This window comes from Aethalodelphis obliquidens, unplaced genomic scaffold (assembly GCF_003676395.1).
Source record: "Aethalodelphis obliquidens isolate GAN/ISIS:26980383/991018 unplaced genomic scaffold, ASM367639v1 scaffold1, whole genome shotgun sequence".
Classification (NCBI taxonomy): Eukaryota; Metazoa; Chordata; class Mammalia; order Artiodactyla; family Delphinidae; genus Aethalodelphis; species Aethalodelphis obliquidens.
The window spans coordinates 28,828,212-28,844,782 of record NW_020837945.1 but is presented as its reverse complement, the minus strand read 5'-3'; the positions used below and the strand labels follow the sequence as shown (position 1 = coordinate 28,844,782).

General features: G+C 36.0%; 1 protein-coding gene across 1 annotated transcript in view; it reads right to left on the bottom strand.

Moving 5' to 3' along the window:
- The window catches only part of LOC113618368 (putative uncharacterized protein ENSP00000383407), a 47,517-nt gene that overhangs the window by 21,521 nt on the left and 9,425 nt on the right, over nt 1–16,571 (bottom strand). Inside the window, exons 2-4 of the mRNA XM_027102464.1 lie at nt 9,273–9,310; nt 6,592–6,629; nt 4,358–4,441 (exon numbers count right to left, since the gene is read on the bottom strand). Coding sequence (XP_026958265.1) covers nt 4,358–4,441; nt 6,592–6,629; nt 9,273–9,310 — 160 coding nt within the window. The remainder of the gene's footprint in view (nt 1–4,357; nt 4,442–6,591; nt 6,630–9,272; nt 9,311–16,571) is intronic.

The following is a 16,571-nucleotide window of genomic DNA, read 5'->3' as shown; positions in this document are numbered from 1 at the left end:
AGCAATTTGGTCCGAAGAGCAACAAAGGCAATAGTTGAATTAGGCAATATGCAGGTTATATTTTCCAAAGACAGCCACAACAATATCTCCCATAGCACATGTTCTTCTGCAATGTGACCTTAGCACTCCTCCACCAAGAAATGGAGTTTAATTCTCCTTCTGCTGAATTGAACTGGCCATAGTGATTTGCTTGTCACAGGAGAATGCAGTGGAAGTGATGTGTTGTGACCTCTAAGTCTGGGTCAGAAGAAGGCTGGCAGCTTCTACCTGGGTCTCTTGTAATACTCACTCTCAAGACACTTCCTTGTGTGATGTGTGAAGCTCCCTCTCATGTCTTTCCCTCCTGAAACCCAGGCTTTAGCCTGGGAAAAGCTCAAATTACATGGAGAGGCCACATATTAGTTCTCCAGTTGACAGTCCCAGCTGAGCCCAACCTGAAGTTATCCCAGACAAGTACCAGACATGTAAGTGAAGAAACCTTTAGATGACTCCAGCCACCAGCCTCAGTCATTCAAGTCTTCCTAGAGGAAGCCTCAGACGTTGTGAAGCACTACCCTGACTGAATCTCTGACTGGCAAAATCCATGAGCCGAATACCATTTTGCTTCACGTCATTACGTTTTGGGGTGGTTTGTTGTAGCAATAGATTATCTGTACATGCATGAACTACATCAGCAGGTCACAAAAGACAGTGTACGTAAGAATGTATCTTCCAGCATAAACATTCAGACTCCAACTGCCCTTCAAATGCAGATGCAGAAAAAAAAAATGGGATTTGATTAAAAAAGCAATATCTCTAATCAGCTTCTAGGTGATTCTAATGGAAATTAGACTTCGGACCATACTCATGTAACTATAATTCTAGTAAGAACTCTCCTAAAGAATTGAAGGGATACCAAGATTCATTTGTATAAAACACTAGAACTCAGAGTGTTCTTGTCATTCAATTCAGAAAGGCTTCCTTAGAAATAAAAGAGGCCTGCTGTGGCAAGCAGCCTTTGCTTAGGAAGTTTATTCCCACATCAGAAGCAGACATTCAGGTGTGAGATCAGACTTCTCCCTGTCATTCCTCATGTAGTCCAGTCTAAACAGAGTTAAAGTACATGCTCTTGGGAAATAATGTCTCAGTCAAATTGTGGTCCCTGAAAATTAAGCAGAACGATAAATGCACCTGTGACTCTATACATTCACCATCTTGAAAATGAGGGTATCAGCCAGTAAAGAAGAAGACTGAATAAGATCTCGAGAAGTTAAACTGAAATATTTATATGCTTATGCTTACTCTGGAAAGGCTGGCCAAATAATGATATTGACTAGAATTCAAGAAAGAATCTTTCAAACTAATGGTAACTCCAGTGTTAGACTGGAAGGTCTTAATGTCTTTACCAATGTGGTTTATATAATGAATCTCATCAAAATCATATGTAAAGAGGATTCATTTTAAAAATAATTTTGCAGCAGCATGAGTAGCGTTAACTTTCCTTCCATCACTAACCATGTTTCCTGAATGTATCCAGCCCCTTATATCCTCTACAAACACAGCCAATTATTTTCACATATTTTCTGTTTCATGGAATAGTCTATCACAGGAACACCATTTGAAAAAAATCTCTGAATCTCCAAGTGCGTTTTGTTTCCTTTACCATTTTTTAAATTTTGCTTTGTTTTTATTCTTTGTACTTTTTAGTATAAAATAATGAAAACCCTGTTCTTGAAGATATCTTTACTTAAATCATAACTTGATCTTGGGTAAATTCCAATTCATAGATTTCAAAGTTTATTCTTTTCAGGCTTTTCTCCCCCCCATAAAACTAAGGCCAAAATAAATTTAAAGATTTTTAAAATCGATTTTAATTTTACTAAAATGAATATTATGAATATTCTGCCTGTTTAGAATGCTAAAAATAAAACAATTAACATGAATTATAGATTAATTTGCCTTGATACCTAAATTATGCCAATCTTTCAGTTGTAAAGTCCCGAACACTCAATTTAAGCTGCATGTATTTTACAGATGTAGTCCCAGTATCACAGATGTAGATTTAGATGAAAGTATTCTTAGAAGAAGGAAATGGACTACAGAAACTAAAAATGCTTCTGGCTCTCAACTATTGTGATAAAATTTGTCTTAAGCAACATAACATAATCATGTTATTGGGGTATGCGAATATCTTTATGGATTAAAATACCAGGCACAAATCCTTGGCTAAATATAGCCTGTGGCAGTTTCGTTCATCAGGCTCAATACTCTTCAGGACTGAATTGCTGTTAATATAACTTGTGTCATGTGGAAAGACCATTTTGATATTGAAATTGAGAGGAATGGACTTTTTTGGTTCTTGAAGTATGTAATAGATTCTTTAGGAGTTTATGTCACTCCTATCATTTCCCTATAGGTTTTCTTCTGTTTTATTGAAAGATGGTCTTTACAATTTCATCATTAGTGTTCAATAAAAACACGGGCTGTGGGTGGTAACAATGCACCTACCTATCTTCACCTCAGTAAACTTCACAGTCTGCCTATCCTCAGGCCCGGTAAACCACTCTTAAGTAATTATGCAATTAACAGCTAAATAGTAGGGCTTAAAATGAGAAAGAAATATTATAGGTTGATATGTAGGGCACAGGTTGCTTAGAAATACTCTGAGCCTTCCAAAGGAAACTACTACACCCATAAAATTCAAGTCCACAACTTGTGGCTCTCCCTCTCCCACTAAATGTCTCCCTACAATTTACAATGGAACCGACAGCCTTGGTCTCAGGCCATCAACTCTTTCTAGCACAGCATTAATCCCTAAGAAATGTCCTGTGACTCAGCTGGTACTGCTGAAATGTCAGCTGAACTTCTTAGGCACACGCACACACACACACACACACACACACACACACACACACACACTCACACACATACACAGACTGAACACAGGGGTGCTTAAAAATCTGAGAAATATCAAAGCTGAAAAGTCTTCTTTAAAGGCTTTCTTTTTTGTTCTCTGACAATGAAAAGATCACTAATCAGAAGCACCTCAACTCAGGCCAAGATTTTTTGCTGCTTTGTCAGTGTAGCTATAATAGAATTACTTACCTACTCCTGCTAAATTTAAAACAAAAACAAAACCCACAGCATTTTACAAAAAGGATGTTAAAGAAAATAGAATACTTGAAGAGTTTTATGGCAAAATTTATGACTAAAAATAATCTGTAATATAGTTATACCTTCTTTATTCACAGATTAATGTACAATAATCTAAAAGTAACACGTGCTTATTAAAGAGATGGATGAATGAATGGATGGGTGGATGAATGTTTGATTAACTAACTGAGGTGTGAATGAATACAGCTAGCATTCATGAGGTGAAGAGAGAATCCAATCAAAACACAATATTAATAAAAGATTTCCTATAATTAAAAGAAAATATCTAAAATAATCCCAAAATGTTTCACCTATTTATTTATTTATAATGGAGAAATCTGTGAATATTTAAAAATTAAGTTAAAACTATTTACCAAAACATTATTCAATCTTGGATAAAATTGATATATTTCAAAGGAAAATGATTATTTTCATAAATAATTACTTTGTAAATCTATGAGCTCCTTCATGGAGCTCAAAAGGCAAAATCTGAACAGAGTGTATAATCAAACCATTAAATTCCTGACTATAAAAATACATTATAATTCCCTTTGTCCCCAAATATTAAAAAATCTTTTAAAATTAAAAATCAGAAACTCTTAAATAATCAATAACTAATATGAGCAATTATTTCTTGTTCCAGTAACATTGGAAGGTGAATACCAAGCAGATCAACTTTTTATGTTCTTGTTCATCTTTCTGAACTCTTATGACTTTCTGTTTTATTCATTACCTTCCCAAAGTTAAGTAATTTTAATTATGAAGTCTTTTATTATTAATACATTTTCCTATACCTGACTGCTAATTTGCTTTTCTTGGGATTTTTTAAATCATAAAATGATATAATTTTGCATTAATAGTCAAGTTTATTTCTCTTAAATTCTTAAAGAAAACCTAAAAATCACAACTGTTAATATATTTTTGCATTCTTTTAGACATTAAAGACTTTCAAATATTTTTGCAACTGATTCTTTGCTTCAACAGGCAACTTAATTACATTCTACTTCCTTTCTGCATGTCTGTGTGTATCTATACACACACACACACACACACACACGTATATATTCTATTAATAATATATACATTCTATTCTATTAGTTTTTCCTTTTTAAGTAGACCACAGTGCACTGCTTATTTTAATGAAGAAAGATGTAAATTTTTCTTACCTGCCCTTTAAACTGCTTTGGGAAAATGCAAAGTCAGCTGAACTAAATTTAGCAATTACCTTTTAGCTGACAGAGTCTTCTGATGGAATCATTCTCAGGCTTGCTGGGTTCCTGCCAAGTTGTGTCATTCACAGTTTTTCCCTCTAAAGCAAAGCAGAAGATTGGTTAGAAGAATTCACGGTAACATCTGTGTAAGAAATTTGATATCAAAACAAGTTCAGCACACGGTTGTAACTTGGTAAGTAATATGTTAAGAAACCATTGTGGGGCTTCCCTGGTGGCGCAGTGGTTGAGAGTCCGCCTGCCGATGCAGGGGACACGGGGTCGTGCCCCGGTCAGGGAAGATCCCACATGCCGCGAAGCGGCTGGGCCCGTGAGCCATGGCCGCTGAGCCTGCGCGTCCCGAGCCTGTGCTCCGCAGCGGGAAAAAAAGAAAGCATTGTGGTCCATTCTGGGAAGTTCTGGTCCCTGATGGACACTCCCAGATGTTCTGTGGGCTCCCATTTATTTCCATAAACTACATAAGCACTCAAGCATAGATGGTAGAAGGTTGCTACTGAAATACCTCTTGATAGCTTTTGATTACATTATTCTTTGGAGTATTTTTCTTGAATTAATAACCATTTATTTTTTATACATCAATTAAAGTAGCTCCACCCTCCACATTCTTCACTGTTTTGGTTTTTATTTTGCGGTACGCGGGCCTCTCACTGTTGTGGCCTCTCCTGTTGCGGAGCACAGGCCCCAGACGCGCAGGCTCAGCGGCCATGGCCCACGGGCCAAGCCGCTCCGCGGCATGTGGGACCTTCCCGGACCGGGGCACGAAACCGTGCCCCCTGCATCGGCAGGCGGACTCTCAACCACTGCGCCACCAGGGAAGCCCTTTTCACTGTTTTTAACAAAATGATTAAGTAAGCGTGTAGAGAGCACATTGAGTTGTTTCAAGAAACGCTTAAGATCCTTGACTGGGAGAACCATGATTTTCCCAGACTTGTCCTTCTAACACGTGGAGCAGGGTCTAGACATGCTGTAAAGAAGTGAACTGCACCAGAATAAAGAACTGGAATCCCTTCTAATCTGTTTACTGAAGACTAATCATCCCACATGCTGTATCACACCACTGATAAAGCAAATTTTAAATAATGCGACAAAGCATCACACAAACTCAGCATGCTGTGCTGTTTTGAAAGTCAGTATTTGCTCTCATATTTGACTACAGAGAAGGCAGGTGATCATCAAGAATTATATTAGCATGGACACATCTAGAGTCCTACGTGCACAAACTGAATATGCTATGAGAAGGGCATATATAAATGGAAAATAAAAGAGTGACTACTTCCTTTTATTTCAGATCATGCACTATTCAAATCAGGGCTAGTATTCAAAATATTGAGCAACTACTGCCCACAGGGCCTTGACTAATGAGATTGGGACTCAGCCCCTGTAGATGTTGCCACTGGAAGAATATCAGACCCAATTAAAATGCAGATGCCCTTGGTAGATGCATCCATGGGTGATCATGACTTTGGCCTGAGTGTGCTTTTCATACCCTATCCAGGAACCTGGTTTTGAAAAGAGGAAAAAGGGCATTTGAGCGTCCAACTTCTAGGTGCTGCTGGGGAAAAAGGGTACCCACAAGTTTGATGAACTGCATAAAAAATGAATTATTAACTGAATAATCCAGTTGTTTTGTCACTACAAATGTTTTATAATTAGTATAAAACGTTCTATTTTTCTATATTCTGTCAAGGAAAGAGAGATATCTTCCATTACCTTTCTAAAAATAATTAGATATTTACTTTAAAATTAAAATACAAATCAAGCCCATTGCCCCTATTATTACTATGGGTACTGTAACCACAGAAACTGAAGAAAAGCTCTGGTGCTTGAAATGCTGAGGAAAGTCTTTCATAATTCAACCATTTTTTATTTCTTTTTTATTCATTCCTAGATTCCTAGATATGAAAAGATATCTAAGAGATCATCTTGACCATGGACCTTCCAAGCTAAAGTTGGGAAATTGGAAGATAGTCAGCCAATAAGCCAAAAAGAATTATTTTTTTTAATATAAAAGGAAATTATTCTGAATAAATCAATGGTTTATTTGTCTTAGCCATTTAAAATTAGAATGGAACCACATTTCTTTTTTTAAAATTTCTTCTATAAAATTCAAAGACAAATCAATTTGACTTTCATCCATTACTTTCTGTTGCTTTATGGCCTTAGCAGCAGAAAATCACTCTTAGAGAAAGAGAACATATCATTTGCGTGAGTAATCTTATGAATTACTAACCAAATACTTTGCTTTCAGACATAGATCTCCGGATTGACCTAGAAAAAAAAAGAAACCAATATTTAAGTCTAGATTTAATAATTTATATTTTAAGTGAACAGAAGTTAGATCACTTAGACATGCGTGCAATGTCCTGGAGAGCAGGAATAAATTCTAAGTTCTACATATGGGCCTGAATCTTCCTGACTCTGGATGGCAAAGTACAGTTAATACATATTGCCTGGAAATTTCCGTGCAATATGAAGAAACTAACTTTCATAAATCTCACCACCCCTACCCCTGCAAAAAAAAAAAAAAAGGGTAGGCCATTTCTACATGAATGCATCTCAAGATAATCAAATAGTTCATATGGGAAAGTTCTTTTTCAAATAATTCTATTCAATAAATACACAAAGAACATTGCAAATTGAATATAACTATTGTACAATCCCTAACGAAACAATAAATCGGGGCAATAATTACCAGTTGCTGTTAAAGTTTTTAATTGAAAGGCCGATGGGCAACTTAGTGCTGGATGGATCAGTCTGATACCATCTGAACCCACTAAGCAAATTCACAGTTGTAAAAATAGAGACAACCAGATATATGAGCTTCCAATGTAATGCAACAGGAAATATACAGTCACTGATGACCTACTTTTAAAATATATATAGATAGATAATCGAACTTGAATCTTATCAAGCCTGGAGATCTAACTAAAAATTTACAGGAAACAGAAGAGAGAACATATGTTTAAAACACACACAAACACACACACATATACACGCACACACACACACACACAAGGATGCAATCAGTAAAATTAAAAAATATGGAAAATTCCTCAGAACGAATAATCCAGTTTCTTCTGCAAATAAATGGGGAGAAAAACCTATAAATTAAGAAACATGAACAAAATGCATCACATGGCTCTTCTTTGGATCGTGATTCAAATAAATTAGCTACTGTTAAGAAAGCTCTCGAGGCTATCAGAGACATTTTAATACTGACTGTATACTTGGTGATATTAGGTTATTTTTCTTATTTTGTTCTAGTACGGCTGTGGTGTTGTGGTTATGTTTAAAAGAAACAATTCTTGTTTCTTAATGATATACTGGAACATGAAATTGTCTGATATGCTTTAAACAAAACCCAGTGAGGGGGGTGGGAGTGGGGAGTCAGATGGGTAGAGATGAAATAAGATTGACTATAAATTGATACTTGATTATGTTAATCAATTTACACATTGGGTGAACACACACACATAGTGTACATGTAAATAATTTTGTTAGAGCTGGAGTGTTTTCCATTATTCACCTTTTTTTTAAGCTCAGGGTTGTAAGCAAAAACTTACATATATAATGTTTCTTTTTTTCTTAACCATTTTATTTTGGTTTGTTTTAATTTTTTAATGCAAAATGCTCATTCAGGACAACTCTTGGGAAGTAACAGGTGTTCCCAATAAAGCTACTTATAATATTATAAAGTGAAGTAGGTGCATAATGACAGGAGAGGTTATTCCCTTCAGGGGAGTGATGGACAAAAGAATTGAGGAACTCGGGAAAGTCTTCAACTTTAACTGGTTGGAATCCGAGGAGCGTGTTAATTGATTTGGCTTATGTTTGAAGATTCCTAATTCCTAATCCTTAATTAATCCTAATAATTAAGGATTCCTAATTCCTTCTGCCCCTCCATGTTTAGGTATCATCTAATCTGTAGAAGCATCAATCGTCAGCCAATGGCTGTAATTTTGTTTAAGTCTTTGATTTGGGATGAGTGAGTTCCTTATCCATGGATAGAATAAACAGCTACATAGGTGGGGCGATTTTTAAGACTGAGAAGAACCCTGCTAAAAAAAACCCTCTTTCCCATTCATGCTTAAAATGCCACTGAGGTAGTTTAAGTAGGTAACTATGACTAAAATGCAACTACCCTTGCCTGGCAGGTGCTCTAAACTGTTAATCATGAAATTATCTACTTACTATGGCTGCATTTTATATCCTTACTGGGAGAAAGCTTTGAGCAGGAAAGGAAGGAAAGACTATGAAAGCACAAAGTGTTTTGTGGGAGGAAGTAGTTGGGGGAGGAGGAGAGGCAAGAGCTGTCAAAAAAGACTACAACCAGAAAGAACTCCACATGTTAACAATTTTGTCTCAGACCATTCCAGAGTGCAAGGAAGCCGTTCTTCTGTATCTTCAGCAACCAATCTGGAAATTTCCCCATAAACCAACTTCCTGCTGCTATGTATTTCCTGCTTATTAGTTAAAAATCCCATTACCTTATGCAACATGTGTGTGTCACGTCCTCTGACAGCTTGATGTGCTGAATATAAAGCCAAGCCTGACCTAAATAACCCAAATCTCTTTGCAAACACATTTTTATTTGGATTAGAAGAACTCCAGAAGATTAATAGTTCACCGATAGAAACATGTTTTCCAGTAGGCTTCCACTTTAATCTGAGCCTAGTTTAGACACATGTTTCTTCTTCTGAAAATTTAATTTTCACATCCCTGTCTACAGGAATGTCACAACACAAGTTTCCTAAGCATAAGCATAAACATAAATGTTAGCAGGGTAAAGCATACCTAGATTTGTACATGACGATTTTTAAAAAAGCACTTTGACAGGAAACCCACTAAAATAGTCCATTCAACATTGTCGAACTAAGAGAACATAAAGTTTTCAAAGTAAATTTGACTTACTTTCTTTCTGGTTTTGCATTCTCAAAATGAGAAACTTCCTGTAAAATAAAATAAAAAGTAAAATAATACTACCCCAAGAAATCAGAGAATTCAAGTATAGTTTATCTTTGAGTATAATCCAAATGCAGTTCATTTTGCCTTTTCCTAGTAAAATGACTGTATTTTAGTAATTTATTTAGTAGAATCTTGCTTCTAGTTTTTACTTTTTTCTCTCTTTGTCTTTGTAACTTTGATAAATGTTTACCTTATTGTAAGTCCGTGACAGTTAGTGAGCAAGTCTTTTAAACAAAAACCTGTAATTAAACCCTTGTAGCCTCAAGTTTATATCCCCCTTCAACCCACCAAGACCAGGGGGAGAGACACATACCAGAGTATGTTAATTACATTACCTTCCTTTAAGAAAGATGGAAAGTAGCCTATTACAATACCCTAAGTGTGTTGAAATACACCTGTGATTCATCTGACCTTTTTCTTCAGAGCTGCTGATGCTATGTGAAATCCCTTATACTCTGGCAGAAGAAATATGTTGCCACATCTTTCACCATCCTCGAAAGAGCTTAAACTGCTTCCGGGCGCCTTTAAGAACTCTTCAGATTCTCTTTCTCATTCATCCACTCCTTCATTCAAAAACCATTTATGTTTTTGATGTTCAGTGTTTTTTGAACACCTACTATAAGATAGGCAACAGACCATGTTCTGAAGGGTTTTGTTTGGCGAGGTAGGAATTTGTGTAGTAAAGGACATTGAGACCAATATTCCACGTAGTGAGAAAAGCAAAGGCTGGAAGGAGTGGTGAACAAAAATCAGAAAAAGGAAAGTTGTTTTTTTTTTAAATTAAAGTATGGTTGACTTACAATATTACATTAGTTTCAAGTATACAGCATAGTGATTCAGTATTCTTTTTGCAGATGTTACTCAAAGCTGGTTTTATTATTCCAATAGTTGACAGTATTAGTCTGAGCACTGTAAAATTCAGGAGAAGCTTTCCCCTACATAGTAACTGAGGGGAACCTTTCTCAAACCCTTATTGTGTTTTTATCAAGATTTAACTTCAAAGACAATTTGCATTACCTATTTCACGTTGTTGGGTAGAACTGAAAACCCATGTACTGAAATAATCAGTCCCCAACTTGAGAAACAAGTTTTGCCAAGTTAAGATGCCTGTGGATCACCCAGAGGACAATGTCTTATAGAAGAGATGTGGGGGTAAAGGTAAAAATGTGGGAGTCACGAACCAAGCCCTGAGGTGAACTGGGATATCAACAGACTTTGAGGACTTAATGGTTAGATTGATCACTCCTTCGATTCTCTGTGCTTTGTCATCAGGCGTCCTAAAAATAATCAATCTCTAACCATGGTCTTTTTATGAAATTTTTTCAGTCTGGTCTAGAAGTCTCCAAACCTCAGTCCGGAAGCTAACTGTATCCTTTTCACCACAATCAGAGGACACACAAGCTTTGTGAGGGTCATCAGGAAAGGGGATGGCCACCCATCTTTGTAGTAGCATTTTCCTGTCATACATATTTGGAATGTAGCTAGGAAGGAGCAAACTCCATGTTCCCATAATCTATGCAGTTTGGGCCAGTTCTGTCTCAATAATCAGAATCCATTGTCATGAGTCTCATTAATTTGTTATGTGAGTTTAGATAAATTTCTTTGGATTGTGAATCTTGCACTCTTCAAAATAATTCTACGTCTTTTGAGTATAAAGAGGAAAGGTGTCTGGTCCGGAGTTAAGCAGTACAGAAGATGGATTTGAAATAAGAAAGATAGGAAACATTAGATATCTTTTGTATTTGTTATCATTTGAATCATAGTACTTTTTGAATCCACTTATTATATCAATAATTCATTGTGTTTTGCTACTAAAGAGATTTAATTCCAGATGACACAAAACTTGTGTGCAATTGAGCCCCAAGTGTTTGAATTGGGGCAGAGGGCATATTATTCAAGCACAGCCTCTTGCTTCAGCTGGGTGAAGCCTTAGCTAAGTTAATAAAATCAGATGTTGGACCAAAACTGGTTAAATATGTGTAGTTACTGATTGTAGTGAAAGGGACACAATTAGCTTCTGAGCTGAGGTTTAGAGACATCTGGACCAAGACTTGAAAGAATTTCATAAGACCATAGATGGAGACTGGTTATTTTTAGAACATACGTTGTCACAACATTCTCTAGGGACTATCTACTTTGTTCTATTTTACTGGAATCCGGGTCATCCAACATTTGCTTGTAATGAATCAGCTTAGGTTTGGGGATCTTTTATTAAAGAGTTTTCTTGTAATGAATACTTTGAAAAAGATTTTGAGCTAAAACTTCTTTCGAATCCTTATTAAGATGAAAGAGTTAATGTAGTTCTCCTTAGGTAACCTTCTTCCTACAAGAGGGTAGGGAGAGTCAAGCACCCTAAATTCAGTCTCAGGTGTGATTATATGAAGGAAAGGGATTACTCAAATAGGGCAACATCTACTTATAAGAATAAGACTTCTGTTCCCTGGGTGTTGCTTAATTGTAGATGACTACTGAACTGGTTAAGCAATTTTTAGTACTTCTTGTACCAAGCAGTCTGCTTACATAAGCAGACTGTCATGTACTTTGGAGTTCAGATCCTAGGTTCTTTATTTCTGGAGGGGCAAGTCAAGAAGGACTATACATAGCTTTATTTTTAGAACTATATCTCTGTGTGTGTGTGTGTGTGTGTGTGTGTGTGTGTGTGTGTGTGTGTGCGGTGCACGTGTGATACTCTGAACTACAAAAGGAAAATACCATTTCAGAGAGTCAGTGAAATCATTCTGTCTAGTCCATTAATTTGACACTTGCCATCAATGCCAGCTAAAACTTGCTCCTGTTAGCCTTCATTATCCCCTAAGTCAAGCACTAATCATTAGTCTTACCTTCCATTCACTAGGGAGCTTGTGGCTTAATTTAATTGTTATCCTTGGCAATTTTTAGGCAAATAAAAAAATATGAAATGTAGACAAATTATTATAAATGGGCCAGTAGAAACTAAAGAATATGTCCAACCTATGTTATTTTTCAAGTGGATGAGAGTAGGCTCTAGGAGCATAGCATTTTCACATAACTATGAAACTAGGTCAAATTAAGGAAAATTTAAAAACAATTAGAAATGAAGAGAGAGAAGGTGTCATTTAAAAGAATAGAGAAATTTTGGATACCAACTGCCATATTTCTATTCTCATGCAGTGGTTACAGTTGACTCTCCTTTGGGACTGAGTCTAATATGTGCCTATTTCTTGTGTTATTCATTTTTAAATCTTACTTTCAAATCACAAAGTCAAAAGGAAAAATGAAGTGAAGAATATGTCAGGAGTTGTTGTTGACCAGCTAATGGAAATGTGAAAGGTATTTCTGCACAGAGAATAATGACTGACAGTAAATGATGGTGTAAATTCCATGGTGAATTTTTAAGACTGAAGAGCTGATGAGATCTGACCTTTGATTTGCAAATGAATAAATTGAGGTCCCAGATGGTAAATTGACGTGTCTAGGGTCATACATACAGTGCCTTACCTTGGTTAAATGTTACTCATATTTTTCATTCTAATGTATTCTTTAGAATCATATAATTCATTCATTCATAGATTTATAGTTCGTTCAACAAACATTTATTGAGCATCTGTTATGTACCAGACACTCTTTTAGAGTCAAAAAAGAATTACAAATGGCTCTTCTCTCAAATATCCACCATCAATGACCGCTGCTCTCAGGATCCTGTTGGATTCCATGATTTTCCTAATTTTGAAGATTAAATGAGCTAGCCTTTATAAAATCCTTACATGATTCCAAACACACTGAAGATACTTACAGATGTTATTTCTCATTAGGTTAATTATTCATTAATGATTACATGGAATTCTGATAATGAGGTAAGAATTGAACATAAATACAAACACACACACATATACATACATACATATAACTTCTTATTCAAATAAGCTAACCCAGTTTCTATTTTATTCAACTCATTCTCTTGCAAGAATAAAGATAATTCACTTGCATAACTAAAATTATTTTAACTAATATCAAAATACTGTGATTCCAAGAATGCCACATCCAAACTGAATGAGCTTATGTCTGGACATTTCTTAACCTCTTAGGCTTCAATAAAGTTCCCACAGATGTTCAAAAAAAGAAAGGGAAATTCACAGAATTTCCCTTTAAAAAAATTCGAATAGACATCTGGAAAGAGGATGCTTATGATGCTTCAAACTTAATAAAGTGGGCTAATTTTGCAGTGCACTGAAAAGCCACCAGAGAGATGAAAAAACGTATACCCAGCTTTCAGCTCTGTTCTCAAAACAAGGAGGAAGTTTGTGTGCTGGATAACAAACCATCCCCCATGTGAGGGAGTCCTGCCACCTATGAGGTCCTCCATCCTGCCTCTACACCTGATTACAAACATGTGGAGAAAAATCACATGAAGAAGTCTCCTAAGTTATCAAATAGATCACACCACAAAGAGAAATGTTAGTCAGTATAGCTAGTTGGAGCCCAGGTGGTTAAAGCAAGTTACTAAGAATGACAAGACTTTTATAGCTTTTCTAATTTCTTGAGTTAACACACTTGCGAAATAATAATGGCAGAACACTTATGGATTATCAAGCACACTTCCAAATGCTTTACATGGAGTAATTCATTTAATCCTCCCAACAATCCCGTGAGGTTTATACAGTTATGTGTCTTCAATTTACACATGAATAAACTGAGGCACAGAGCAGTCAAATTCTTGCCTAAGTTCACATAACTAGTAAGTGGTAAAACTGGGATTTTATGCCTGTTGGCTTAATGAGTACACAATGCTACTTCAATACTTGACTACACAGATACAAAATCTACCTGTCATCTAGATCAGAGATCCCACAAACGAACTGTTGGCCAGAAGAGAGAGTGGCTAGAGAAATGTAATACTATATGCCACTACTAAACAAAAAACTCAGAAAGCACACTCTTATCAAAGTACTAATATGAATAATTCAGTATTTTTTGCACATAATTCTTTTTTTAATTGAAATATAGTTGATTTACAATGTGTTAGTTTTAGGTGTACAGCACAGTGATTCAGTTATATTTAGTTATGTATATAACTAAAGAATATATATGTAAGAATCTTTTTTAGATTCTTTTCCTTTATAGGTTATTACAAAATATTGAGTATAGTTCCCTGTGCTATACAGTATGTCTTTGTTGGTTAACAGCAGTGAGAGGCCCGCGTACCACAAAAAAAAAAAAAAGGGGCACTTCAGGAATCTTTGAATTTAGATGAGAGACTGCACATTGGAGGCCCCCCAGTATATTACTGTAATAAAATTATGGTTCTCAGGGAAAACAGATTTTATCCCCCTATGAGAATACAACAAAGAAGAAGAAGCAGAAGCAACCTCAGCTCATTGTGATGGGAAAAGTAGACTTTCTTGCCAGCCCACCAGCTCCTGGCAAAGAGTAATAACCCTATACGCTAATGAATTCTGATTTCCCCAAGAGAAGCAGGTGGTGTATGGCGTCCCAACAAGGCTCATCATCTCAGGGCAGACCTTATAGCTTGTAGTGCCTGGAGAATGCACGGGTACTGTATCTAATCCATGAGGGACAGAGCTGGTAAACTGCATAGAACTTTGTCATTCGTCTAGTGGTGTGCCAAGTGAGCTTTCTATCAATCCTGAACTAACAAACTCCTCTCACAGTGTTATAAATATCCAGGATGGCAAAATAGGATACTTAGAGGATGGTTATTTGCATTATAAAAGGTTCTTCCTTTTCAAAAAGATTCTTTTCCAGACTTCCATTTTTTTTCATGGAAAGGCATTTTATTTTAAATAAAGCAGTGTGTACATGTCAATCCCAAATTCCCAGTCTACCCCTCCCTCCCACCCTTCCCCCCTGGTAACCATAATTTCATTCTTTAAGTCTGTGAGTCTGTTTCTGTTTTGTAAATAAGTTCATTTTTATCATTTTTTAGAACTTTCTTAAGTAGCCTTAAATGTGTTCTGACTTATGAAATTATATTTACACAAGGTTTTAGAAAGGGGAAAGACAACTAATGTTTAGATTTCATGTTACCTGCCACTTATATCATTATTTTATTTAATCCTCATAGCCACAAATGGAACAAAAGCAAACCAAACAAACTTGCAAGAAGTGTGATAGGAAATAAGATGGGTAAAAATATCAACTTCCATCCTTACAGTGGAAAAGCACCGAACTGGCACTCCAGAACCTGGCTTGATTTCCCAGGTCTGCTACTAAACTGGGCCAGTTCCAAGAACCCTCTCAGAACTGTCTCTACATCAATAGTGTGAAGGTTAGTGAACAGGAACTTGAAAATCTCTTCCAGTAAAAACAATCCATGTTTCCTTATCTACAATATTTCAATCCAAAGTCAGTAGGGATGACAAAAGGTTTTAAGAGAAAATTAAAATGGGAATGGGCTTTTTTGCTTTACAGCTTTTTCTTTAAAACATGAATAAAGAGATAACCATGGCTTTCCTTAGATTCAATTAGTAATTATATCATGAACTTAGGAAATAAAAAAGAGAATAGGGCATAATTAACCTCAATCTATTGATTTTATTTTATTTTAACATAAGTTTCTATTTAAGGGAGGAAACTAATTAAAACCAACAGAAAGTGTTCACATATGAATTGGTGGCAGAAGAATAGCTGTATGTGATCGTAGATATAATGGGTAAAAAATAAAAATGAAAGAAAAGTGCAGTGTTTTTAATGAAGGTGATCTATGTTTTATATGTCAACTTGTTATGAGTCATTTCACAATCTAGAAATCAAGAAAAGGATTACATGCACTGTTTTGACAGACTCCTCTTGTTTATAGTTTGATGAAGACGTAGCTTATGGGATGCCATTGTTAGTCTCATTTTCTTCCTTTAGTGTCTATGTTATTCATAGCTATGTCAATCCTGACGTTAATATGGAGACAAAACAAAAGAACTCCCGATTTTAATAGTTTGGAGGCAAGTAAGAAATGCAGCTGAGTGTTTAGAATACCAACCTGGGAGTCACCTACCATGACTTCATTACTCACCTATTCTAAGATATGTCACATTTCAGTGTCCATTTATCCGCTTATAAGACACTTGGCTATAAGTGATTTTTAAGGTCTTTTCTGGAAGATGTTAGGACAATGTTCAGGGATAATGTCTTACCTTCCTTTCACCATTTTTTTTTTTTTTTTTTTTTTTTTTTTTGGGCCCCTCCCTTTTTTTTTTTTTTCCTTTTGGGCCTTGCGTCCCGCGGGCCCCGGCGCCCCGGTCGAGCGCCCCG